The sequence below is a fragment of the Saccoglossus kowalevskii genome, chromosome 21 (assembly GCF_978046115.1).
Source record: "Saccoglossus kowalevskii chromosome 21, keSacKowa6.1, whole genome shotgun sequence".
Classification (NCBI taxonomy): Eukaryota; Metazoa; Hemichordata; class Enteropneusta; family Harrimaniidae; genus Saccoglossus; species Saccoglossus kowalevskii.
The window spans coordinates 25,842,736-25,867,401 of NC_140661.1; the positions used below are offsets into that span (position 1 = coordinate 25,842,736).

The following is a 24,666-nucleotide window of genomic DNA, read 5'->3' on the forward strand; positions in this document are numbered from 1 at the left end:
TGATATTAATGAAAAAAAATAAGCATTATAAATCAATAAAACATGGAAAAGGAATGAAAAAAAAAAAATATTAAGGGAGAAAAATATATGGTGGTTGTTTCGATAATTTGTGGTTGGTTTATTTCGGTTAACAGTGTAGTTATAGAACTGTACCATTGCTGTTTAATTGTTTGTTCATAATTGCTGCCTCCCTTGGGAAACAAGTTTGGGTGTTCTTAGCCAGTGCATAGACCCTCAACACTGTGGCCTGTGCTATAACTGTTGGGTCCTCCTGTGAGTGAACACAATTGCGTATAGCTGATAAGCAAACATTTGGGATAAGCTTATATCTTAGCCTGTACTTGGTCAAAGTCCCTCTTATGACTATGACTTGGTGTAGCCTGAAACCAGACTACTGTGGATTAGTGATGTTTTGTAATGGATTTACCTCCCTGATGAGTACATTTAAATAACAATGGAAACTAGCATATCACTGGCAACACATATCAGGATTTTGGCAAATTTTCACCGTTTTTAATGTTTTACAATAAATTATATCAAACATATGTATAATTTAGTAGTATTAAAACTTTTTAAGTTTTTTTGAATTAAGAATGCACCAATCTTACTAGGAATCGGCGGCAAAAGAAAATAAAAAGTTAGTTTAATTCTGTTGAATCTAAAATTACATTTCTGGCATACAGTGAAATACAGCATTAAAAGGCCAAAACAGAACTGTGACAAAACGATAAAAAGCACTCAAAAACAAGAACGAAACAAAACAAAGCGTGATACTAATACAAAATGATAGAAAAGCGAGCTGGCATGACTGCGAGAAAAAATGGGTGGGTGGGTGATAGAAAATAACCCGAACAGAAATGACTGGGCACGAACAGCGTGCGATGTAAACAGTGCATGTAAACAGAACGAAGAGAATTGGCTACAAGAATCATGCGCATTGGAGGAATTAAACAAACAAACGAAGTTATGCAAATGAAAAGTATGCAAATGAATAATTAACAATTTTGAACTGCCTACAAAATACAACAATTAAGAATGCACCAATCTTACTAGGAATCTATTCAAATCTAACCTAATGTGTGCTATTAATAATGGCTCATCAAAGGTATTGAATTACTGAACACACATCTTTGCATAGTTTCCAAAACTAAAATATTATTTCATGCTCTGCCCCCTCTCATGTAACAGTTTGTTAAGAATACGTACATTATTTAAAATCATTTTAAAAATGCGACTGGAATGTCCAGGCCCAAACTTCTGCTGCAACATCAGAACATTCCTGCATGTACATGCAATTGTTTCTCTGAGATTCTGCATGCAACCAGTTTATTTTTTGAACTGAATAACAGATTCCTAGAAGTTTACTTTGACATTTCCAAATAACACTATATATAATTTAACAATTTCAGGAATAGATTAGATTGCTTGCTATTCTATTAGAAACTCTTACTTCCAAGTGTGATTTTCAACAAGCGTTCATATGTTTAGCCATGGTTTAGCTAACCAAAGGGAAACAAAAGCATAGTGACAGGAAGTCAACACAGCAGAAAGTATGACAAAGATTTACACTTCAAAAATGACTGGAAAGTAAATAATTTATAACCAAAGACCATCTATGCATAAACAACTAAAGATCTGGGAGGTACAGCTTTGCAAAAGTAAAAATGTCATATGGGGGGAGGGGGGGTTAAAACATTGCTTCAAACACTGGTAAATATTTTGGCCACTTAAAAAATTCTGGTCAATACTCTGGCCATTAAGAAAATAGTGGCCATTATAATGGCCAGAAGTGACTTTTTAAAGGGGTCTGAGGGGTGTAAAAACAGTGTTAAAGTGAAATGAAGAATTATTATAACCTTCTCACTAACCTAAAAGCACAAATAAATATTCAAAAGTTTTGAAAATTAAAACTTTCCGAAACGCGACGGAATTTCCGAAAGTAATCCGGACGCTGTTTTTAATATTTTATATGTACCGTTAAAGTCCTAATATAAACCGCATACGTAATAGTAACCGCACCCCCAATTCCGGCTTCGGGGTTAAAGAGTTCTTAACAAAAATTGAAAACTTGAAAAGTACCTATTACTAACCGCACCCCCAATTCAACAAGACCGTGACTGACTTCATTGTTTCAACCAGCTGTTCCAAAACGGCATTGTTCCTAATCCTATTCATTTGTTTCGGCAACATGCCTAAAAATATTCACACCTATTTATTGTTCAGCGGTGATAAGATGTCAGACAGGCAATGAAACTGCTTTTGTTCTGGCGGCGACCTCTGTCAATACTCTTTCTGAATACGTCTGTGTTTCGTAAGTTTTAGACAATAAGCTTTTATCACCGTAAAAGTGTTGAATTATTCTTTAATGCTCAGTTTATCTTTCGAAAACAAATAATTTCTTGATTTAAAAAAAAAATCATGCCGCTTTCCCATGGAAATCAAAGGCAAAAGATCGCACTACATTATCGGTAAATCTCTTCCGTGTTGCGTTCACCATGAGGTCGCTGAACTGTCATTAACATATTTAAATGAGCTATGTAATTTAGACACGTGGGCACCATCCAGCATTTTGATTGGTTAATTAGCGACTTGACCTATCCGGTCAATAATACATCACGTGAGCATTCAAAAACATGGCGGATATCGTATCGGCTGTTTATATGCGACTGAAATCATTCGCTTACGGGGAAACTAAGTTGAATTTTACTTGCATTTTATAACAATTCAACGAATTTATTTTTTGTGCGTTATTGTAATCACTACTAAATAATAATCACCAATATCAACACTTTGAAAACAAGTAAGTTATTCACTTGTGACCCACAGCATGGCCAGATTGAGCTACCGTTATGTGATCATTTGCTACTAAGCAGTGCATTCGTGTTTTTATTTGAAACTTCTGTTAGAATATACTTTTCGTTATTAAGAAAATTAAAAAAATAAATGCATATTACATTAAAAATACTGAGTATTTTTTGTATCATGTGGAATTTTTTTTTTGAATGACTGTCATTTTTCAACATTTCGTAATGCCTATTTTAGAACCAAAATAAGGCCTTTCACTCTTCCCCGACGCCTATTCAAGAGATTGTACGGTGTATTGTTTGTTTTGTGCATGTGTTGTGGACAATAAATGACCACGCCCATTTAGTAATTGCAATATGTACGTAATAGAAACCGCACCCCGAACTTTTGATCCCAATTTTTAAATTGATACATTGTAATATAAACCGCGGTTTATAATGGGACTTTAACGGTAGGTACGTTGGGTGGACTTCTTTCAGTTTTGCTCATTTTATAATTCAACTCTAGAAGACTTATTTTGCCTTAGGTGGCTGTTAACTTGCCTTGGTTGTTTTAAAGATGATTACTTTGCGGGACCATATGATATATTACCAGAGGTACATTACTTGGGGTTTGCAACTACGGTGACATGATACCAAGATCTCGTTTCAATCTCGCTCTCGCATAAGCGTTCCAACTCAGAAAAATGCGAATGTGCATGCCCGAGGTAACTAGGATACTGGGATGTCCAGGTGGGTCAAAATAGCTGCTCACTATATGACGGATTACGATAACTATATTTTCTGTACATTTTCGATCTATTACATTTGTTCACTATGAATGTGGTAATACATGTTTTATTGTTTTATTACAAACCACCAATGTCATGTCAGAAGGTCGTAGCATCAGTCTCGCTATCTACGAGATGAGACTTGAATGGAATCTTGGCATGATGTCACCATACAGTACTATGCGTGTTGCAAACCCAAAGTAATGTACCTCTGATATTACCTATATAAACTAAGTGCATATATTCCTCATCAATATAATGAAAGCTATCTTTGATCACTCTAGCCAAACATTTCATTTTTCTGGCAAGCTTGAAACTCATAACATTCAATGTGACAAATTCCTTATTGTTTTTTTTGTTTGTTTCAGTGTGAAATTTCCAGATTGCAAAATCAGCTTGATAATTTTGAGAAAAACAAGGAGACAGAAATGGCACAACTAGATAGTGACAATGCAGAATTGAAGAAGAGACTAATAAAACTCATCAGGTAATAGCAGTTTACATTCCTACCCACATTAAATCTACGTAAACATGAAACAATAACAATAGAAGTGATTGTTTCTTTGACAAATTTGTAAAATTAAAACCCAGTGAATATGCTCAAAACATCAAAATAGTGAAATTAAATGTCAGTGAAAATAAATGGTTTTACAGTATCTCCCTCTCGACAATTTGAAAGTAGGTGTATCACATTGGTGATCTAGTTGCTGCACATTATGCTGTGTTCCTGGTAGATTGCTTTTTTATATATCTCAGTCTCTTTAATTTTGTATTGCCAGAGATAAGGACAATCTATGGCAGAAGACTGACTGGTTAGCTCATCAGCAGAAGCTGCAAGCTGCCGAAAGATGGTTAGATGACAAAGAGGTAGGATATAATGACATTGGGAAAACCTTTACTAAATTTTGAATTTGATCTTCCGCTCTCACCAAGTTACAGTGTGTCTTTCCCCCAATGCATTGAGCAATCATGCATTTATTGTCAGTATTAGCATCACTAAACTATCATATTTGTATTGCTAATTTATTGCGTTTGCTTTTTATTCTTTCATTGCACATTTTACCACGTCAAACCGGGAATCGAAAGGTCATTTTAGGATTCGCCACAAAATATAAAGGACGTCATGAGCTGCAGCGAATACATAATATGGAGTGAATTGTTAAATATTAAGTTTTATTATACATCTGTCATTGTAACGCCACAAGTTACAGCATGCTGTAATTATGCAGTATTTTATGGGGATTTTTCATCCTACCATATTAGGAATGCGATTCAAAATATGGAATGATTACACGCATAAGCATCTTCTAATAATTAAAACAAACATGACTGCCACCGGGGTTTGACCGGACTCCACACATACTCTACACACTCCACTCCAAACTTCACACATGCATCATGCATGACATTATACATATGCACATCCATTTGTTTCACGATCTGAATGGCAGCCATTTTTGTACTGACAAATCATCAAAATTAAGCATTTCTCGGCTGTTTACAGATGGATTTTGTTCAAACTTGGTATATACATTCGACATTGTAGGACATTGATGCTTGATGTTTATCAAATGAGATTCAAAATGGACGACTTGTTTTAATGAATGTGGTTCTAGTGCCATATCTCTGAATTGCTTTGACTGATTATATTCAAATTTTAAATATTCATTATGCATCATGTCATAGATATACAGATATATTGCTTTGACGATCCTATTCAAAGTGGCCAAATGGTGGCTATTTTTGTGCTAAAAAATCAAATATCAAGCATTTCTGGCATTTATGAATGGATTTTGTTCAAACTTATAACATACATTAGACATTGTGAGTTCCTGATGCACGTCATTTTATTTTTCAGATCGGATTCAAAATTGCTGACTGGTGGCCATTTTGTTTTAATGAATAGGCTTCTAGAGCCATACCTCTGACATGCTTTGACTGATTATGTTCAAATTTTGATTCCATTTTACAGTATATCATATATCGATCTATAATGCATTTAACTAGTTTATCTTGGCATGGCTTACCCAACCATTGCATTTGAATTATTCCCAATGCAAATGTATTTCATTTACTTTCTTTTTTCTAGGTTTCTCATTGTATGCTGTGTAACACTGAGTTTTCTATAATAACTCGTCGTCATCATTGTCGTCTCTGTGGTAGAATATTCTGTCATAATTGCTCCAATAATTGGATCATGACAAAACACAGCAGGTATTGTACACTTTGTATCTGTCTCACAGAGTACATTGATTTTGTGATGAATTGTCAATACAATGTATATGGAACACAGTATTGTTTCCGGACAACATTTATTAAAAAGCCTGTTTTAAAGTTTTTATGTATAGTCAAATTTTCACTGCTATGTATTTATTATCCCTGACTTAAACACAAAAAACCCACTTCCTATGAATATTTATATAACCAGTATAGTGAAATCTGACTAAACTGAACACCAAAGTGATTTTTAAGGTGTTTGGATCTGATGTATTTTGTGTAGACAAAAAACTGAGATGTTTGGCTTAAGCAATTTTCTCATTCAATATGAACGTTTGGTCAGAGCAGATTTTGAAAGGGACAAATTCTGGGGATCAAGGAAAATCATGAAATGTTGTAGCAAAAGGTATTTCCTGTGATTGTGAATTTTACATTCTTCTGTTCATCACTATTGCACTTATAGCATAACTCTTGCACAATAAAGATGTAACTGGTGAATAATATTGTGAACAGCTATTGTTTTCATGACGATTGGTTATTAGCACCCAGTAATTGTAATAAATGCTTCTACAAAATCAACATTCTGGAGTAAATCTATTTCATAAGCTACATTTCATAAATGTTCTTATTTCAGTAAAAAAGCCAGGGCCTGTCAAGGTTGTCATGCTAAACTACAACACCAACAAGATGGTGGTCTACTTGATGCATCATTGGTGGAAATGAGTGATGATGAAATAGACCCAGCCTTATTGAAAAGCCAAATTTCCAGACTGAGTATGGAGTCTGGAAATGATGACATGTCGTCAACGACAACTACTCCAGATGATGACGAGAGGAGTAATAGTCGATCATCTTTTGTAACTGCATCAAGTGGTGTCATGTCCCCTTCTTCTGAAGATGGAAACGAGTTCCCACCTCGTACTAATGACAGTAATGTAGGAACAGGAAATACTAACGAATCAGTGAAACCCTTATCTCTGTTAGAAGAACCTAAGAAAGTTGATCCATCAGCATCTGTTGTCATGACAACAGGAGATGTTGGGGCTGCCTCGGAGACAACGATGGATGATATTGACTCCAGCAGAGATGAGTTGTTTGATTTGATCAGTGATGAAGAGATTGCTAAAACCAAAGAAGATGAGAAATCAAATACGCTAGGCAGTAGTATGGAAATCAGTGACGACAGGTAAATAATTAATTAATTAAAGTATGATCACATCATATATAATATTATACATATACACAATTTGTTTCAGTCTGATTCAAGATGGGCGAATGATGGTCATTTTTGTACTGAAAAATCATCAACATCAAGCATTTCTCGACTGTTTAAAGATGGATTTTGTTCGAACATGGTACACACATTGGATATTATATGACCTTGATGCTCGTCATTTTATTTTTTCAGATAAGATTCAAAATGGCCGACTGGTGGCCATTTTGTTTTAATGAATGTGGTTCTAGTGCCATATCTCGGTCATGCTTTGACTGATTATGTTAAAATTTTAAATATTCATTAAAGATCATGTCATAGATATACAGATATATTGGTTTGACGATCCTATTAAAAATGGCCGAATGGTGGCCATTTTTGTGCAAAACCATAAAAAGTCAAGCAATTCTGGCTTTCCGGAGCCAGATCTTGGTCGTTTACGGATGGTTTTTGTTCAAACTTGGTACATACATTGAACATTAAATGACCTTGATGCATGTTTTTTAGATAAGATTAAAAATGGTTGACTGTTGTCCTTTTTGTTTTAATGAAAGCGATTCTAGAGCTGTATCTCTGATGTGCTTTGACTGATGTTCAAATTTTATACATTCATTATACGTCATGTCATAGATATACAGATGTATTGGTTTAAGGATTCCATTAAAAATGGACTATGCCATGCATGTTTAATATTAATACAGTACTTTATTTGTATCTCGCTACAAGGAGGAACCTAGTAAAATATTAAAAACAGATAAAGTTTGAATTTGTGGAGAGACTGTGATTGTGAACATATTGGATTTTTTATAAATGATTAAAAAAAGAAAGTACTGGCAGGGGAAAAAAAGAATGATATGAACAGTTAGAACTTTCATGTACCTAGCATACAAAGGGACATTGCATAAACTCTCATTGTATTTTCTACTGTCTTTGGGACTCACAGATTGACCTCTTTGCTTGTGTCTGTGTGTCTTTCTGTGCAATCGGACCTACTGTATATCTTAGACATGCCTGGACCGATTACATTAAAACTTAACACATACATTCACTATGTTCAATTACCCACCATAGACTCCGGTCAGTCAAAATGACTATTTTGAACTGTAGGCATTAATCAGCGATTCTGCCGGTGACGGAGAGATAGAATCCAGGTCAGGGGAAGCCCCATGACCTCAAGATTCTTTTACCCCTTACGTCACGAACCCACGTGACCGAGGCCACCTGGCAGCGCCACAGGTAGCCGTCCTTCACTCTTAATTTCTCTCCGCCTCGAGTGGAGATGAAATCTAGCGAGCTCTGCTGGATCGCCTGCTTTTTTTCCTGTCTGGATTTATAGCTTGGGTTGTTGCCGCTGCTCGGCATCTGACATGGTAGCTGGTAGGATAAGTTTTCCTTGTCTTTTTTTTACCCTCGTGTCGTTTTCCCCTTTGTGTGTAGTATTTTTCACAGCAAAGAAATCAAAATCCGGCGCCACTACGTAGTCACATGTTGATTTCATGGCGGCACCTTTTACAACTGTAATTCGTTTCCCTCATGCATGTCGTCTTTTATTTTTAATGTATTTAGCAATATATAGGTGTAATGACAGCACCAGGGCTCGCTGCCGTTTTTCTTTCCGGTCTCCTCGTGTTTCGAGTCGACCTGGCAGTGGTTATATTCAGAATTTACCAGCATAGAAACCGCATCCGAGATACTTTGTAGTAGCTACGTGCGGGTTTCGGGGTTTTTGCGTGAAGGCGTGTTTTTTTCACTGGAGTTCTGAGGCCTGAGATTTTCATTCAGAGCCATCAAGATCGCTGAGACTGACCGCGTCACAGCAAGGTCGCGCGTCCAGTAAACAAATCGGTTAAAGTGAGTTGCGTGTTTTGCATGAGTGGAAAGTCCTCACACTCGGCTACCGGTACTTCATGTACCGGGACGTCGAGTAAGAGGCCCGACGGTGGAGGTACCGATATTTTTCTCGGTCTCCCCTGCTGATCGGAGGGCATCCTCACAGTCTGTTTTTTCAGGCGGTGGTTTACCCGATTTTACCGGCTGCAGCGAGACTGTGCCCCTGGAGGCTTTCCTCCTATGGGGCCCGTTGCGGGTCTCTTTGTGGACCCTTCCTCGCACGGCACCGGGTTTGCCTCCGAGTTGAGGGCTTTGGTCGAAGGACTGTCGGGGCAATTGCGTCCCTGGCAGGCCGGGTAGATCAGACGCAGTCGGAGCGAGCTGTCTCCACTGTGTCCCCTCGGTGGGCAAACAGGAAGAGACACGAAAGCATATTTGCATTCAAACACGTCTCTTCCGGGGAACCCCCGTTCCCAGTCACGGCTCTCCCACTATTTTGGGGGGTGGCCGAGGCTCAGGCTAATTGCACCGGTCCTTCTCTGGATCCGCGGGCACTGAATGCCAACGGGGTGCTGGCAGCCAAGTCTCCGATCTCGGGGCAGGGCTTTCAGGGCAGGGCACGTGTTGACCCCCCCCCACTTTCAGCCAGCTAGGGTTCGTCACGCGGTAACGGTACAACGGTAACGAATTTATCCTTGTGTCTGGTCCCCGCTGTGGGTTTTGACTCCTTTCTTACTGACCCACGGGCGTCCCCAGAGGGAACCGACCCTGTCATGAGACGCACAGTCGAACACGCTCCCTCTCACATATTTTAAGTTAAAGGAGACGCAGTTCACTCGCGTTGGATACAGCCGGTACTCCGGGCGGTCCCTCAGAGTCTTCCATCTATATGACTCGGTGAGCCACGCTTTTGGGGTGAGGCGGAGTATCATCGATCCCAGTGATACGATGTATATACCTCCACCCTTGATCCTAAAGCGACCACCTAAGGTTGCTTCAAAGCTTATGGGATCACGGGCGTCGGGATCCAAAGCAACCCCATCGGCACATCTCTCCCCTGTCCGTCTGAGTGCGGAGTGGGGCGCAGAGCACGCAAACGGTGTTGATGGGCAGCGTTGGTCAGCCGCGGAGGATGTAATGCTTAAGGCCCACGGGTGGAGATAACGTTAGGCAACATTTCCCACTGGACCAAACGCTACCCGGTCGGTGTGTTTCGGGATCAGACCCCATAGCGTGGGATGAGACCAAAACACCCCCAATCGGATTCCAAGGCTCCTTCCCCAGACCCCGGTACCATGAATTTGGCAAACCGGGCAAAGGGGGATAGCCGCGTTCCATGGGTGTCTTTGCCAATTGAGGACGACCCATCTAGCCCTGAGGGCAGAGTTGCTTGAGCACATTATTATGCATGCCCAGCACTCTGGTGACCTTGGAGGCAGAACGCACCAGCCTCCTAGACCAGGCGACATTTTTACTGGTGGGCCACTGCACATCTACGTGCGACACCCCCTAGTGTTGCCTGGCTCGCTTGGCCAGGGCCACTACTGTGCTACAAGACGCGGCCTTAGACGCACGTGTTTTCGCCGACAAACTGAGCCGGGGTACGTCCCCACCTCAGTGATGCAGACTGGACACCCTCCACCTTCTTTGTTCAGGGAATGGTGGGTACAGTCCCGGAGCTTCGGAGTGCAATGAATCACAGGGTTCAGATCGAATCCGCTAGCCAGTTGGTTCTGCCATAGGCAAGCGGAGGGCACCCCAAGCACAGAAAACACAACGCCCTAGGGCGTTGTCCGCTAGCCAGAGTCAGCCAGGAGGCAAGCGACTATACCCTTCCATGGGAGGGAAGGGTAGTGGTGCGTCCCCAGGGAGGTAAGAGCCAGGTGGTGGCCCCTCACCCTCTCTGGGCGGACGTCTACCCGGCAGCAGGGGAAAGCATGCTTGACGCTCACCTCTGCAACCGGGGGGGGGGGGGGGCAGGCACGTGTTCGGTGAGTGGCCAGGTCACAACTTAGTGACTACTTCAGGCTTTGGGGAACTCACCTCATGGGGGAAGGGAGCACCCCCCCCCCTCGCAACTGCCGAACACATGGCCACACATCCCTGTCGTACACGGATTGCGCCGGTGTAGTCCGGTTTGGAGACGGCGGGTGACCGATACCTGGACCTTTCCAGGTGGTGACATCCGTTTACGGCATACCGCTGAAATCTCCATTTCCCCCCGTCAGTGTCTCCCCTGTTGGGCACTGCCAGGGGACTCCCGCAAGGCGGAAGCAATCAGACAGGAAGTAGCAGTTTGCTGGGGAAAGACGCCATACACAAGGTACATCAGCCGGAACTAAGTCCAGGCTTCTACCCAAATGTGTTCGTAGTACCAAATCTACAAGTGGCAGGCGTCCAGTTTTGGACCTAGACAGACTGAATCAGTAGGTGCCCCTCGATCGGTTCCACATGGAGACACCATTCAGGGTTCTTCTCTCCATCCACCATTTTGACTGGCTAGCCCCGCTAGACTTAAGCAGGGCCTACCTGCATGTACTGATGCACCTAGCGAGTTGCCATCTTCTTCGAATCGCCCAGCTGGGCCAAGTATTCGAACTTCGGTGCCCCCCCCCTGTTCGGGTTAGGCACAGCGCCCTACGTGTTCACCAGAGGGATGAAACAGGTAGTGCTGCTGCTTCACCAGATGTTGGTACACCTCAATCCGTACCCAGACTACTGGTTACCAACAACCCGGGCAAGGGGTAATAGCCAAACGCATCAGGCTAACACAGGATTTACTTCACCAGTTGGGCTCGTTAGTAAATCGACAAGTCCCACCTCGAGCCAACGCGCAGTTGGTGTCCCTGGGCATGGAGTTTTGACACAGAGGTAAGCTTGGCTTAGCTATTTCAAGCATATTGCTTAGCGCTAAGCAGCCTAGCCGAATGCCTAGTCAACGTTCCCTCGGTGTCCCTCCGTGAACTAATGCGGATCATTGGAATGATGACCTCGGTTCGAAGGGTCATTCCCCAGGCCGCACTACGCAGCCGCCCGGTATAACGCTTGTTATAACGCCGAGCTCTCCGATGGGAACTAGATAGGCAGGTTTCGATCTCGGACCAAGTGAAGGAAGCCCTGCCCTGGTGGTCGTCACTGACCAACCTCAGGCAGAGGGGCCCCCTTGGACCCGCTCGCCGCAGGTATGACTCTGGTAACAAATGCCTCCCCCCAGGGTTGGGGAGCGCATCTATTGGACGAATAAGCCCAAGGATATGGCTCCCGCATAGTTTTGGGACCACCATATCAACCGGCTCGAACTGTGAGCAGTGTACTTAGCACTACCACGCTTTCTACCCGTAGTTCGAGACCACAGAGTCCTGCTCCGCACAGACAACGCAGCAGTGGTCTCCTTCAAGAAGGGGGGGGGACGCATTCCCCATCGTTGTCAGTCCTAGTGGAGCAAAATCCTCCTTTGGTGCCTGGAATACAATGTGGAGCTAACCGCACACCACCTTCCAGGGGTGAGGAACAGTCTGGCGACGCCCTTTCAGGGCGACTCCGTCTCCAGAACACAGAGTGGCTGATACCCCAGTGGGTAGCCTCCAGGCTGTTTCGGCTGTGGACGGTCCAAGGTTAGACCGTTTGCCGCACCCCGGAACACCAAGCTCCCGACGTACGTAACACTCCTGCTGACTCCAGGAGCCTGGGCCAGGGTCGCTTTGCTACCCCACGGATCCACTTAGTTGTGTACGCTTTTCCTCCCTTCCCGCTAGTCCACCGGGCACCGGAGAAGACTTCGACAGGTGCACACCTGCATATTATCATTGGTCGCACCCAATTGGCCAAACAGGGCCTAGTTTCCACTTCTGTCGGAAACGATAGTCGAAACACCAGCAGTGCTTCCGGACTTACCGGACATGCCGTCCCAACCAGACAGCGCACTACCACGAGCCCAGCGGGTATCACTTACCCGCATAGAGGCTCTCATTAGACCCGCACATACGAAAGCTTTATCTGAGCGGGCTGCCAACGTCCTGGCCAGGGCGAACTGGGATTCCACCAATGCAGCCTACATTTCTAGGCTGCGAGCATACACTGGTTAGTGTAGCGGAAGGGAGATTGATCGATACCATCCCTCTATTGGCCAGGTAGCAGGCTCCTTCGTCCACCTGTTTGACGAAGTGGGTTTGTCCTACGCAGCGATCGTTGGCTACAGGTCGGCCTTGTGCCCCACCATTCAAACGTACGGGAACAAGACTAACCGATTGTCCTACTATTAGGAGACTATTTACTGCTTTCCAGACGCTGAGACCCCATGCAAGGGAACTGCCCAACTGGGACTTGTCGGCTGTGTTGTCCGCTCTAAGCAGACCGCCTTTTGAGCCTCTCCAATCAGCACCACTCAATTTTTTGATGTGGAAAATAGTCTTCCTACTGGCCCTCGCCTAGGGTAGGCGCCGGTCAAAGCTAGGCGCGCACTATCCTTTGCGGACGGTTGTGCCGCTTTTATGGGCGATCAAGTTGTACTAAGACACGAATCGGGTTCTCGCCAAGAACCAAATCCCAGGACACGATCCTCAACCGATCGTCATCCCCCGGCTGGCAAATATTGTCAGTCCGGAAGATCAGGAGGAATTGCTTCTCTGCCCGGTCCGAGCGCTGAGTTGCTACGAGAACCGTACCAGGTTTTCTAGACGGGGAACCAAACACATGTTTTTGTGTTACGGCCCTGACAAGCGGGATAAGCCGGTTTCCCCGACTTCCATCCCCAGGTGGATTACTGCGACTGTACTGGAGGTCTATAATACACTATCCTCCTCAACACAGACCTTGCAGAGACACCAAGTACAAGAACATGAGGTCCGTGCGATTGCTAACTCACTAGCGCTAGCGTCAGGTGCCCCCCTCAAACACATTCTGAGGGCAGGCTTCTGGAGAACGCAGAACGTCTTCATCAACTACTACCTAGGAGACACCCAATCTATTGAACAGGGTCTCTTCAGGTTAGGCCCCGTCGTAGCGGGTCAGGCCTTGTTTGCTGACCCAGCCCGAACGACTGCAGGGGCCTCTGCGCATAGGCGATAAGTCAGTCTCTGCAATTTTGCGGGCAGATTGTCTGTTCCACTAGCACTTCCTGGAAGCTCCCAGGTTTCGCTTCTGTCGACCTACGCCCTCATGCGAACTGTTTTGGTCCTACTTCAAGCTTATCACCCCCGAGTTCGGTTTGGGTCTAGCTTTCTCGGGCACACCGAACCCTGTCACCACAGCAGCATTGGCTTCTTGCTTCTGGGACAGCACAGGCAAGGTAAGACACCACCCTTCTTGGGTCTTAACTTAGGTTTTTGGGTTTGTTTTTCATCCCGGACTGGGGGAAAGTCTTTCATCATTCTCCTTTTTTTTCTGTTTGCTCGGAAAAACCCGCCACCTATCGGTGTCTGACTCTGCCTACAGTTCAAAATAGTCATTTTGACTGACCGGAGTCTATGGTGTGTAATTGAACGTAGTGAATTTAGGCGAGGGTTCTCCGAACCCACCTATTCACATAGTTCATACCCACCATAGACTCCGGGTCCCCCCAACCTCCCCACTCTTTCCGTCGCGTTGGTCTAAGTCCCCTAGGCGGAGAGAAAGGAAACAGAGTGAAGGACGGCTACCTGTGGCGCTGCCAGGTGGCCTCGGTCACGTGGGTTCGTGACGTAAGGGGTAAAAGAATCTTGAGGTCATGGGGCTTCCCCTGACCTGGATTCTATCTCTCCGTCACCGGCAGAATCGCTGATTAATGCCTACAGTTCAAAATAGTCATTTTGACTGACCGGAGTCTATGGTGGGTATGAACTATGTGAATAGGCGGGTTCGGAGAACCCTCGCCTAAATCATACATAACATTATACATTGCACATCAATTTGTTTCACAATCTGATTCAAAATGGCTGACAGGCCATTCAGTGCAGTTCTATGCCATATGTTTGACATGCTTTGATTGATTATGTTAAAATTAGATATACAGTGTACAGATGTACAAACTAGCCGACTGGTAGCAATTTTGTTAGTCCCCATTCGGACATAGTCCGAAAACGGGAACTTATGTTTTGACCTCCGTGTGTCCGTGCATGTGTACATCTGGACCTGAATCTTAGAAATGCCTGGACCAATCACAATCAGACTTCACACATACATCATATATGATATTATACATATGCACGTCAATTTGTTTCACAATCTGATCTAAGATGGTGGCCATTTTTGTGCTAAAAATCATCAAAATCAAGCATTTTTCGGCTGTTTACAGATGGATTTTGTTCAAAATTGACATATACGTTACACATTATAGGACCTTAATGCACATCATTTTGTTTTTCAGATAAGATTCAAAATGGCCGACTGGCAGCCATTTTGTTTTAATGAATGTGGTTCTAGTGCCATATCTCTGACTTGCTTTGACTGATTATGTTCAAATTTTAAATATTCATTAAATATCATGTCATAGATATACAGATATATTGGTTTGACGATCCTATTAAAAATGGCCGAATGGTGGCCATTTTTGTGCTAAAAAGTCATCAAAATCAAACATTTCCCGGCTGTTTACAGATGGATTTTGTTCAAACTCATAACATACAATGTACATTAGACATTACAGATTCCTGATGCACGTCATTTTATTTTTCAGATTGGATTCAAAATGGCTGACTGGCAGCCATTTTGTTTTAATGATTAGGCTTCTAGAGCCATATCTCTTAAATGCTTTGACTGATTATATTCAAATTTTATATATTCGTTATACATCATGTTGTATATATATACATGTATTCAAAATGGCTGATTTTGAAGCTATTCCAGAGCAATATCTCTCAATATTGACAAGTACTTGTTTGACGATCAGATACAAATGTCAATCATTTTAATGTTAAAAAAATTATATTCCTGACATGGTTATATTCCAGCTATATTACTATAAACAAAACTATATATCTTAAATTTGATAACTAGCGGGAACTGTGCCATGCATGGCTTGTTTTAATTAATTCTGTTCCAGAGCAATATCTCACAATATGGATAAGTACTAATTTGATGGCCAGATACTAGATGACTGAATGAACCATTCAAATGTTAAAAAATCATTGTAATCAAGCATCAGCTTCTGGATCCATATCTCTGATATGTTTATGTTCAAACTATACTACTATATATTACTGTAAAGAAAACTAATATCTTAAATTTGATAACTAACAGGGACTGTGCCATGCATGGCTTCTTATAATTGATTATTCTTTGTATCGTGCAGTTTGACTAGTAGCTTAACCATGTCAGTGGAACAACTGGAGAATCCATCCAACGAAAGCAAAGAGATCTGGATAAAACCAGGTAAAAGTTACGTTGTACCTGTATTAGTTGAAAAACCTGGAATAACGCTTTGCTGGGAGTTCACCACCGAGCCAAAGGTAATGTTTACCTCTTTCTTTTGGTCTATATCTTTTCATTATTCCTGGTAGTGGGTGTGGTTTCCCTGAATTAAATAAATTTGTGTAATCATATAAAATAACAACAGAACTGATTGTTGCAATGTTTATGAATATGCATGAAATTAAATGCTTTTGAAATTGCTTTTAATGTAACAAGCTGATTAGTCTAGTTACAAGCATGTGGCATAAGATTCATCACATTTATATGGTAACGTATAACAACTAATAATCACTAATTGCACAAAGTCATGCAAATACACTGTTTTTGAGCACTTCATTATATAATAAATACAGCACATAGGAGGGTGGAAAGATAAAACTTCTCCACATAACTTTGAATACTGGAAACAATTCCACTCTCAAATTTACTATCTAAATATTTTTTCTCAAAAATAATGTTGTAATTTATGCAAATAATTATTGTCTTGCTAACATCAAATTTAAAGCACAAAAGTTGTCATGCCAATCAAATTTTGTGCAAACCAACAATATATTTTATGTAATAAGGTTCATGCATCCAAAATACATTAATTTTGACAAAAAATATGTTTTGACAAATGCGATGCTTTATAATCATTTTTGACACAGCAATTTGTGACTACATATGAAATTAGTTTTTTGTAAAAGTTTGAAAGTCCACAGAAACAAATTTAAAGTACCCAAACTAGTTTTTCAAATTATGAACTCCAATTGTACGTGTTTGTTTAACTCAAAAACACTATGTGGAGATCACATAATCAAAATTTGGGCTTGGGTTTTTGTCATTTATTTGATGGAACTTATTACTATTTTAATTTTATCTGAATATTGATATAATTAGTAACTTGCTGTTTTGCCTTGTCAGAATATATCATTCAGTGTTACATACAGAGAGACTGAAGAAACCAAACTAGAAGATAGTCAAGTTTTAATACCACTTTGTAGATGTAATTCTCATCGACAAGCTGTACAAGGTGAATTGATGGCAAGACAGTGTGGTCTCTACACATTGCTCTTTGATAATTCATTCTCCAGGTAAGTGTTGCTGTATTTGCGCATTTTTATCTAATTTTTGAAAAACTTCTTTCTCGCTTTTGATCAAGTGACATTATATAGCCCATTTATTGATTAAAATTGCTGGGAAAATATTTAACTTTGATGTTTAAGGTAGAGATGCAGGTTTGTGGGCACTTGGAAGTGAAATTTTTTTTTTTTGCTTTTTATTACCCAAACAGTCTTGGCTAAAGACTGTTAAAATTTTGTAGAATTGTGAATAGTGGAACATACTCAAAAACCGATTTTAAAATATAGATAACAGGTGCAAACATTCTCTCTTTTGAATGCTTAGCAAGATTTAGCAATGCTGTACATAAATAATAAAAAAGAAACATGGTAACAAAAAGAAATGACGGTACCTCCAAAATATACACTGTATTTAACTTTAAACAAAACGATAATACATTTAAATTTGGAACTGTTACAGCCATTTTAATTTTGAGCGTTATCAAACTTCTTACTGAGTGAATTGTTATGCAAATTAGCAATTATCTCAGTTTCTTTTTAGTGCACATCCCAGAACTTTAAAAGAAAATAGCTCCTAGACGCTTTGACCTTTTGTTTTGAAATTTTCACAAATGATTGATAATGTGTTTATCTTCAAAACGCCGTCGGGAAATTGTTTTTGGTTGAACAGTATTACAACAATCGCACAGACAACTAGCCTGGGTGTTAATTTATGCATAAACTTGAAGTAGTGAAATTTGAGCTGCTGCCCTGCAAAATTGACAACCGGTAGACAGTTTTCAAGATGGCGCTTTCTTCATAGTAAGCAGATGTACCCATAAACCAATTTTGACAGAAAACAGAACCATGGTTTAGAAGCAAATTTTGTTTAAATTACTTTTGACCAAAAAAGCACATTTTTTTGCATATTTCAAACTACAGTGCCCATAAAAATAAATATTAACAACATTTTAAAATTCATACAATAAGTTTTCCGAAAATATATAGTTTTGTGGACAAGAGAGGTCAACTTGGTTTCCTAAACTGCATCTCTACCTTAAAGACTTTTTTGAGCACTCTGTTAAACACATCATGCAAACAATGTTTTATTTAGAAAATGTTTAAATAAAATTACATGGCAACAGATACAGTGTGAGTGGGTGTGGGGCATTTTTAATCCAACCAAAAGGTTACAAACCGCTGTGAGGAATTAGTGCTACTGCATGACATTGTGTTGGAAAATTTTGACATGATATTTTAGGATAGATATGATATTACTCCTTAGTATTACGGCTGTTGTCAACACTTTCGAAAGCAAATTATCACCAATATGAGGTTATTACGAGAATATCACTATGTATGCTCCTGTACTGACTGAGTACATGTATGTATAATTTAGCGAGATATATAAATCCCAAGTGCCAGTAGAAACTGCATTCAGGGACCTGATTCTATTTTAAGTCATTTTCTGCATTTGATGTAAATGAAAGAAGCATACTTTGTGATTTCATTTTTAGCTTCGCTGTCGACTTTGTCGAGCGGAGCTTATCATATGAGTGATTGTCCATCGGCGTCCGGCGTCCGTCGTCGTTCGTGTCAATGTTTTGCTTTTTCGACTTCTTCTTGAAAACTACAAGCCTGAATGCTTCGATACTTGGTGTATACGTACCTTGAGTAGACCTCTCTTAGATTTGTTCATTTCATGATGATATCTTCAATTCTCTAATTTTGGTGAATATTTCTGTCATTTTTGGTAAAAAGTGATATTTACGAATTATTGTTGAAAACCGCAAGTCCAATTGCTTTTATATTACACGTAAAGGTACTACATGTGGACCTCTCTCAGATTTGTTCATTTTGTAATGATATCTTTAATTCTCTAGTTTTGGTGAATATTTTTGTCATTTTTGGTAAAAAGTTATATTTTCAACTTCTTGTTGAAAACCGCAAGTCCAATTGCTTTGATATTACATATATAGGTGTACAACGTGTGGACCTTTCTCAGATTTGTTCATTTTGTAATGATATCTTTAATTCTCTAATTTTGGTGAATATTTTTGTCATTTTTGGTAAAAAGTTATATTTTCAACTTCTTGTTGAAAACCGCAAGTCCAATTGCTTTGATATTACATATATAGGTACTGCGTGTGGTTCTAACTCAGATTTGTTCATTTCATGATGATATCTTCAATTCTCTAATTTTGATGAATATTTTTTTTAATTTTTGGTAAAAAGTGATATTTTCCACTTCAAGTCTGATTGTTTTGATACTATACATATTGTTCATTTTCTAATGATAGCTTCTGTTCTTTAATTGAAATGTGCATTGCTAACAGCGGAGCTATCTCATCCGATAGGCTGCTTGTTTTCAGAATACGGCACACATTGAACTAGCAGTCCATAAAACGTTTGTACAGCATTTTTCAGCTGGAATATTTTTTTTGTTTTTGCAGCCAGATGTATAATAATAGTTTTTATTTCTAGGTTCACCTCCAAAAAGGCTAAATATAAATTACAAGTGAAGCAACCAGGAGCTGCCAATTTAAGCAATTGAGTGGAAGACCTACACCGAAAATCAGCATTTTGAATCTGATTTGTATGGTAATCTTTCTTAGTGAATAATGTAATAATGTATTTAAGTTACAAACTGTAATTTTTATAAACAGTATTATAACATTTTGGTGAGACAGCTCTTCAAAATCGGAATTTATTTTTATCTTCTGTTCAGTTAATCATGATACCATATTTGCTCCATTAGAATTGCACCTGTAAAACAAGTAATACAAAAATTGTATTTATTGTAAACTGGGTCAATAAGGTGACTTATTTTAACCATAGTTACACCTCTTCAATTTAAGTATAAGCGATTCTAATTGAGCAAATAGGATATATGTTAAATATTCCTACTATGAATTCAAATTCGAGGTTAATAATGTGTAGCATAGTGGGTTGTGGTTAATTAAACATGGACATGACTAGCACAGTGTTTTTGTTAGCAGAGGAAGGAAATCAAAATAGATTTCAATTACTGTGTGCAAAAACTGTGTTCATTTTGTACACCATTCATATGTGTTTTCGTGGTAAGTAGAACATGAAATAACATTTGTGAAACCAAGTGTGAAGCAATTGAGCTATGACATGGTATAAGACAACAACATCTATTGGTTTAAATATAAAATTGATTGAGTTGTTACATGAATGCTGATTGGTGAATCTAGCTTCTTGGTGTGCCCAATCAAATCATTCATTTCATCTTCAACTGTTTGTACAGGTTTGTATGCATGTTTTTGGAGATGTGAATAGTTATTTATTTCAGTAAGGACAATTTCAACAATTAAACATTCTGAGGCAAATCTACTGGCTACATGTGTATGTCATTCAAATATAAATATGACATTAATGGAATTTTATTTAAAGTCTGGTTCACAATTGTTCGGTATTGGACGACGTGGTTGTCGTCCTGATAACACATCAAATGAAAGTTCATAAATCATTGTCACATCAAGTTTCAAACTTGGAATATTTATGAAAGTTCAAATCTTCATTGAGACTTAGAGAATTTTTATTTGAATGATGTTTTTAATTAATATTGCCTAATCTTAAAACATCACTGAATGCACGTACTGCCAATTTACAACAAGCTGAATAAATCAAAATAGTCATTCAATGAAACTAAAATTGCTCATTAAAACAAACTATGTTTGTTATGAAAATGTATATTTTGGTTAGTTTCTTGTAGATTCAGATTGTTGGAATAAACGTTTACTACTTGTAGGTGATAATTATCAGGTATATTTTTGTATTTTACATAACAAACTTGACACTTTACATCTATTATAGGGAAAATTTTCATACATTTATCTTTTAAAATTGTAGGAGTGACATTAAGGAGTAAAGCAATAATTTGCCGCAAAATTTGTACATATAAATTGGATTTGATATTAGCAATCTTTATTGAAATGAAATGCTGTAGTTACTGCACTGCTACCTATTAGCTTGTGAGCCACAGCTTAAAAACTAATCCACAATTCTTTGGCTAGAATGAACTGAACGGATCCAATATTTGTAAGACTATGTCTTACAATTAAATTTTGCTAAACATTAACCACACACAAATTTGTGATTATAATAGGCATACCATTGTAATTTAAGTTGTGGCTCATGCTCTGTTCTCACATTTGTGCTCTTAGCTCTAGGAATATATACAGACCGTGTGTTTCATTTTTGTCATTGGTAAATACGTTAAGATGGTCATTTGATCTGTTTGTGTGCATGTACTTTTGTACATATAGGCAATGAAGATGATACTGTGCATGTCTAATTAGTCTTTAAAAGTTTTCTTAATTGTTCATTAGCTGCCTTTGTTTTTTTTCTAAATTCTGTGTGTAAAAGATTTCTTGATTGAGCCTTGAGTGAAATCCTTGTTCAAGATTTTAAAAGCTATAGATTGGTACTGCTAAACTAGTTATGAAACATTATGCAAAAGATTTTGGTATAATTACAGGTATAGGTATTGCTAATGAATTCATGTAATTTAGAGTGTACTTTTCATCATATAGTCGGTACTTGCTAATACATGGTTGATTTACATAATAATTTCTGTTGCTTCTTGGATTCATCTTTGTGGCTTATGTGTGACTATAGCTAATTTACATAATCAGATTGTAGCTTGTGCGCCACTTTGCTAATTCTCATAAAAAATAACTAAGGAGTGGTACATGAACCAAAACTCTGGCGTCAGCAACAACATGCAGCGAGGGAAGGAATATGAATTGAAAATGCAACTGAGTAATGCCAGCTGTTTCAGACAGTCACTTATATATTTATCATTATATGTTTCTATAGGATTTCAGTTAATCAACTTACATGATTTTTAGTTATGATACATTTGACTTTTTATTTATGATTCATGTTGACCGGGAGTATGCGATTTAAGTATGAATTATGAACATATAAATATGCACACTAGATATTATTATATCTCTGGCCTGATAGATTTTGTACAATGATGCAAGTACCCATAATAGAGTGCCTGTGATAAATCCATCCAAGTATCAGTATTATATCATGTGGACTACCTGCAACGTTGTAATCAGGGTCTGGACTGGGTCTTAATTTTTCGATTTTAATTATATCGAATGTAACTGTGTTGATACCTATTTTTTCATCAGATTTAATTTGATTCACACCATGTTGTTGGTCAATTTGGAGGGCAAACAATGTTCAGGAATGTGTTATGGTTACCACAATTGTAATGTGTTGATTTTTTTATGTATAATTATAATTTACGTTTTAAAACCAGTCTCAAATTTTGTGATTATGGATCATTGTACTCTGCATGTTCATAAGAATAATTGTAACAGAAACTCATTTCACTGAGTTGAATGATTTATAAAATAAAGTCGGTTTCACTTCAACTTGTTGTTGTTGTTGGAAATATATGCAACTAATAATTAAAATATATAGTTTATGGTGTCACACCAATTACTACCAGTATTTGTTTAAATTAGATAGTTAAGTTATACAAAGTAGGGTTTACTACTGCCAGCCAGTTGACCCCAGAATTAATAAGTTATCACCCAACAGGTGTGTGGCACCTCCAGAATTTTGAGTAATACTTGTAAAATCTTCAGGTTCTCAGGCTTAAAATTTGGGAGTTACCATTCCCATAAGTGTGCCATTAATTAGTCAGCCAAATACAAATTTGAGCAGTGGAAAATCCCAACCTGTATACTATGCGCAACATCACACCTTAGAGTGAATACACATCAGTAGGGATTCACAAAACTTTACTTGAATCAATAACTTTGGATGCATAGTGGCAGATGTCCTATCTGTTTGCCACGCACTGTTCATCAATCTCTTTCCTCACCGCTGAACATCCAAGACATGAATTTGTGACAGACCCCTTCCATATCATATCATATTGTATATCAGCTTGGACAAGTGCATCACCAGAGCTGTTTCACATACATGCTATCATTCTTAGATAAGCACTAGGTTTTTCAGAGGTACGGCTGGTAAACACTGCCCCAGTTCTGAGAGCACTTCCTGGTTATGCCACAGCCACTGGTGGCTCTACTCTTCTTGGTGTTTACAATGCTATACACATACTTTGAAAATCCCCCTATGCCCAAGCTGACAAATAGGAATAAGAAGGATCCATCTACAGTGGGAAAAATCAATATGTGTTTAACACTGTTCAAGGGGCTGTCTCACACAAGTGCCGTGATACTCTGAAACTGGCTACACCATTAGTCTTTTCAGTCGGCATCTTATGCTGTGTAATATCTTGCATCCCATGCCCATTGTTAAGAAATGCACTATCTCTGGTCGCCTTGGCTTCAGTTCTTTCATTCACTGATAATTTAGCGGTCTTTCAGGGTGACCCAGGGTACCCTTATGGACTAACCAAATCCTTATGGCTAAGAACCAAGACCTGACAAACCATCCTCCTAGATATGTTGCCCACGGCTGAACTCTGGTACTTGTACAATAGGGGGCAGTGAACCCTGTATCCATTGTGTTTGTGACCTGCTGGAAACTAGGTCAGAATGAGGGATGGCTTACTAAAATTAAAAAAATTGATTTTATATTTGTGCTGACAAGGGTAATATTTGACCCAATGTGATAGCTAATTATCAACTGTAGTTAGGGCAGGCTCTCTTTGCACCAGCCTCAAATCCCGACTCCAATAAAGGATGATTGACTGAGGGGTGTGTTACTTGTCTACCGACCTAAAAAAGCCAATACCAAAGTATCTGCATTGAATATTTTAAGGGACACACCCCGTAGAAAAGTGGAATGAACCAGCCTCTTTTAATATACATACATTCCTAGTCTATAAATGGTTACTTACACATTGGAATGCATCAGTTTACTTTGGACTGGTATACATAAGGGAGGTATCATGCTAGAACACTCATAGTGCTTAGCCTTTGAGTGGCAGTAGTGTTACACCACATTAATGATAGACATCTTTACAACTAGAAGGAAGCGCCTAGGCTTCTCTCATGACAAGGTTTCTGAATTACACGCTATGCATGATGAGCTAAATGCAAATGCATATTGGACTTCCTAGATCCGTTTTAGTATGGAGGTTAAATATCACAACAGCTGATCTTATTTAAGCTAATATTTATATCACAGACTGTCCGTTTCCACCTGGGCAAACATGATCAATAAGCTGTAATTACTCTGATAAGATAATCACTGGGAAGAAGATTGTAAATCTAAGTGATTAGGAAGGGACCAACATTGTTCTTACTAACTGACCAATTTGAGAACTAATTTCGAAGCTGCAATTACAGGAAACACGACGAATCAATAGATATGCTAATAACAGCATAGATATCCAAATAATAATCCTTATCATTCAGGCAGGGCTACAAGATCCAGTTTGCCAG

At 39.4% G+C, this 24,666-nt stretch overlaps 1 protein-coding gene across 2 annotated transcripts in view; it reads left to right on the plus strand.

Moving 5' to 3' along the window:
* Positions 1 to 22,677, plus strand: part of LOC100372298 (FYVE and coiled-coil domain-containing protein 1-like) — a 41,659-nt gene extending 18,982 nt beyond the window's left edge. For both annotated transcript variants that reach the window (XM_085495230.1, XM_085495231.1), the window contains 7 exons: positions 3,943 to 4,061; positions 4,354 to 4,441; positions 5,664 to 5,788; positions 6,426 to 6,977; positions 16,102 to 16,258; positions 17,124 to 17,293; positions 19,745 to 22,677. In XM_085495230.1, the coding sequence (XP_085351356.1) occupies positions 3,943 to 4,061; positions 4,354 to 4,441; positions 5,664 to 5,788; positions 6,426 to 6,977; positions 16,102 to 16,258; positions 17,124 to 17,293; positions 19,745 to 19,814 (1,281 nt within the window). In that variant the 3' untranslated portion in view covers positions 19,815 to 22,677. The remainder of the gene's footprint in view (positions 1 to 3,942; positions 4,062 to 4,353; positions 4,442 to 5,663; positions 5,789 to 6,425; positions 6,978 to 16,101; positions 16,259 to 17,123; positions 17,294 to 19,744) is intronic.
* The last annotated feature ends 1,989 nt before the right edge of the window (positions 22,678 to 24,666 follow it).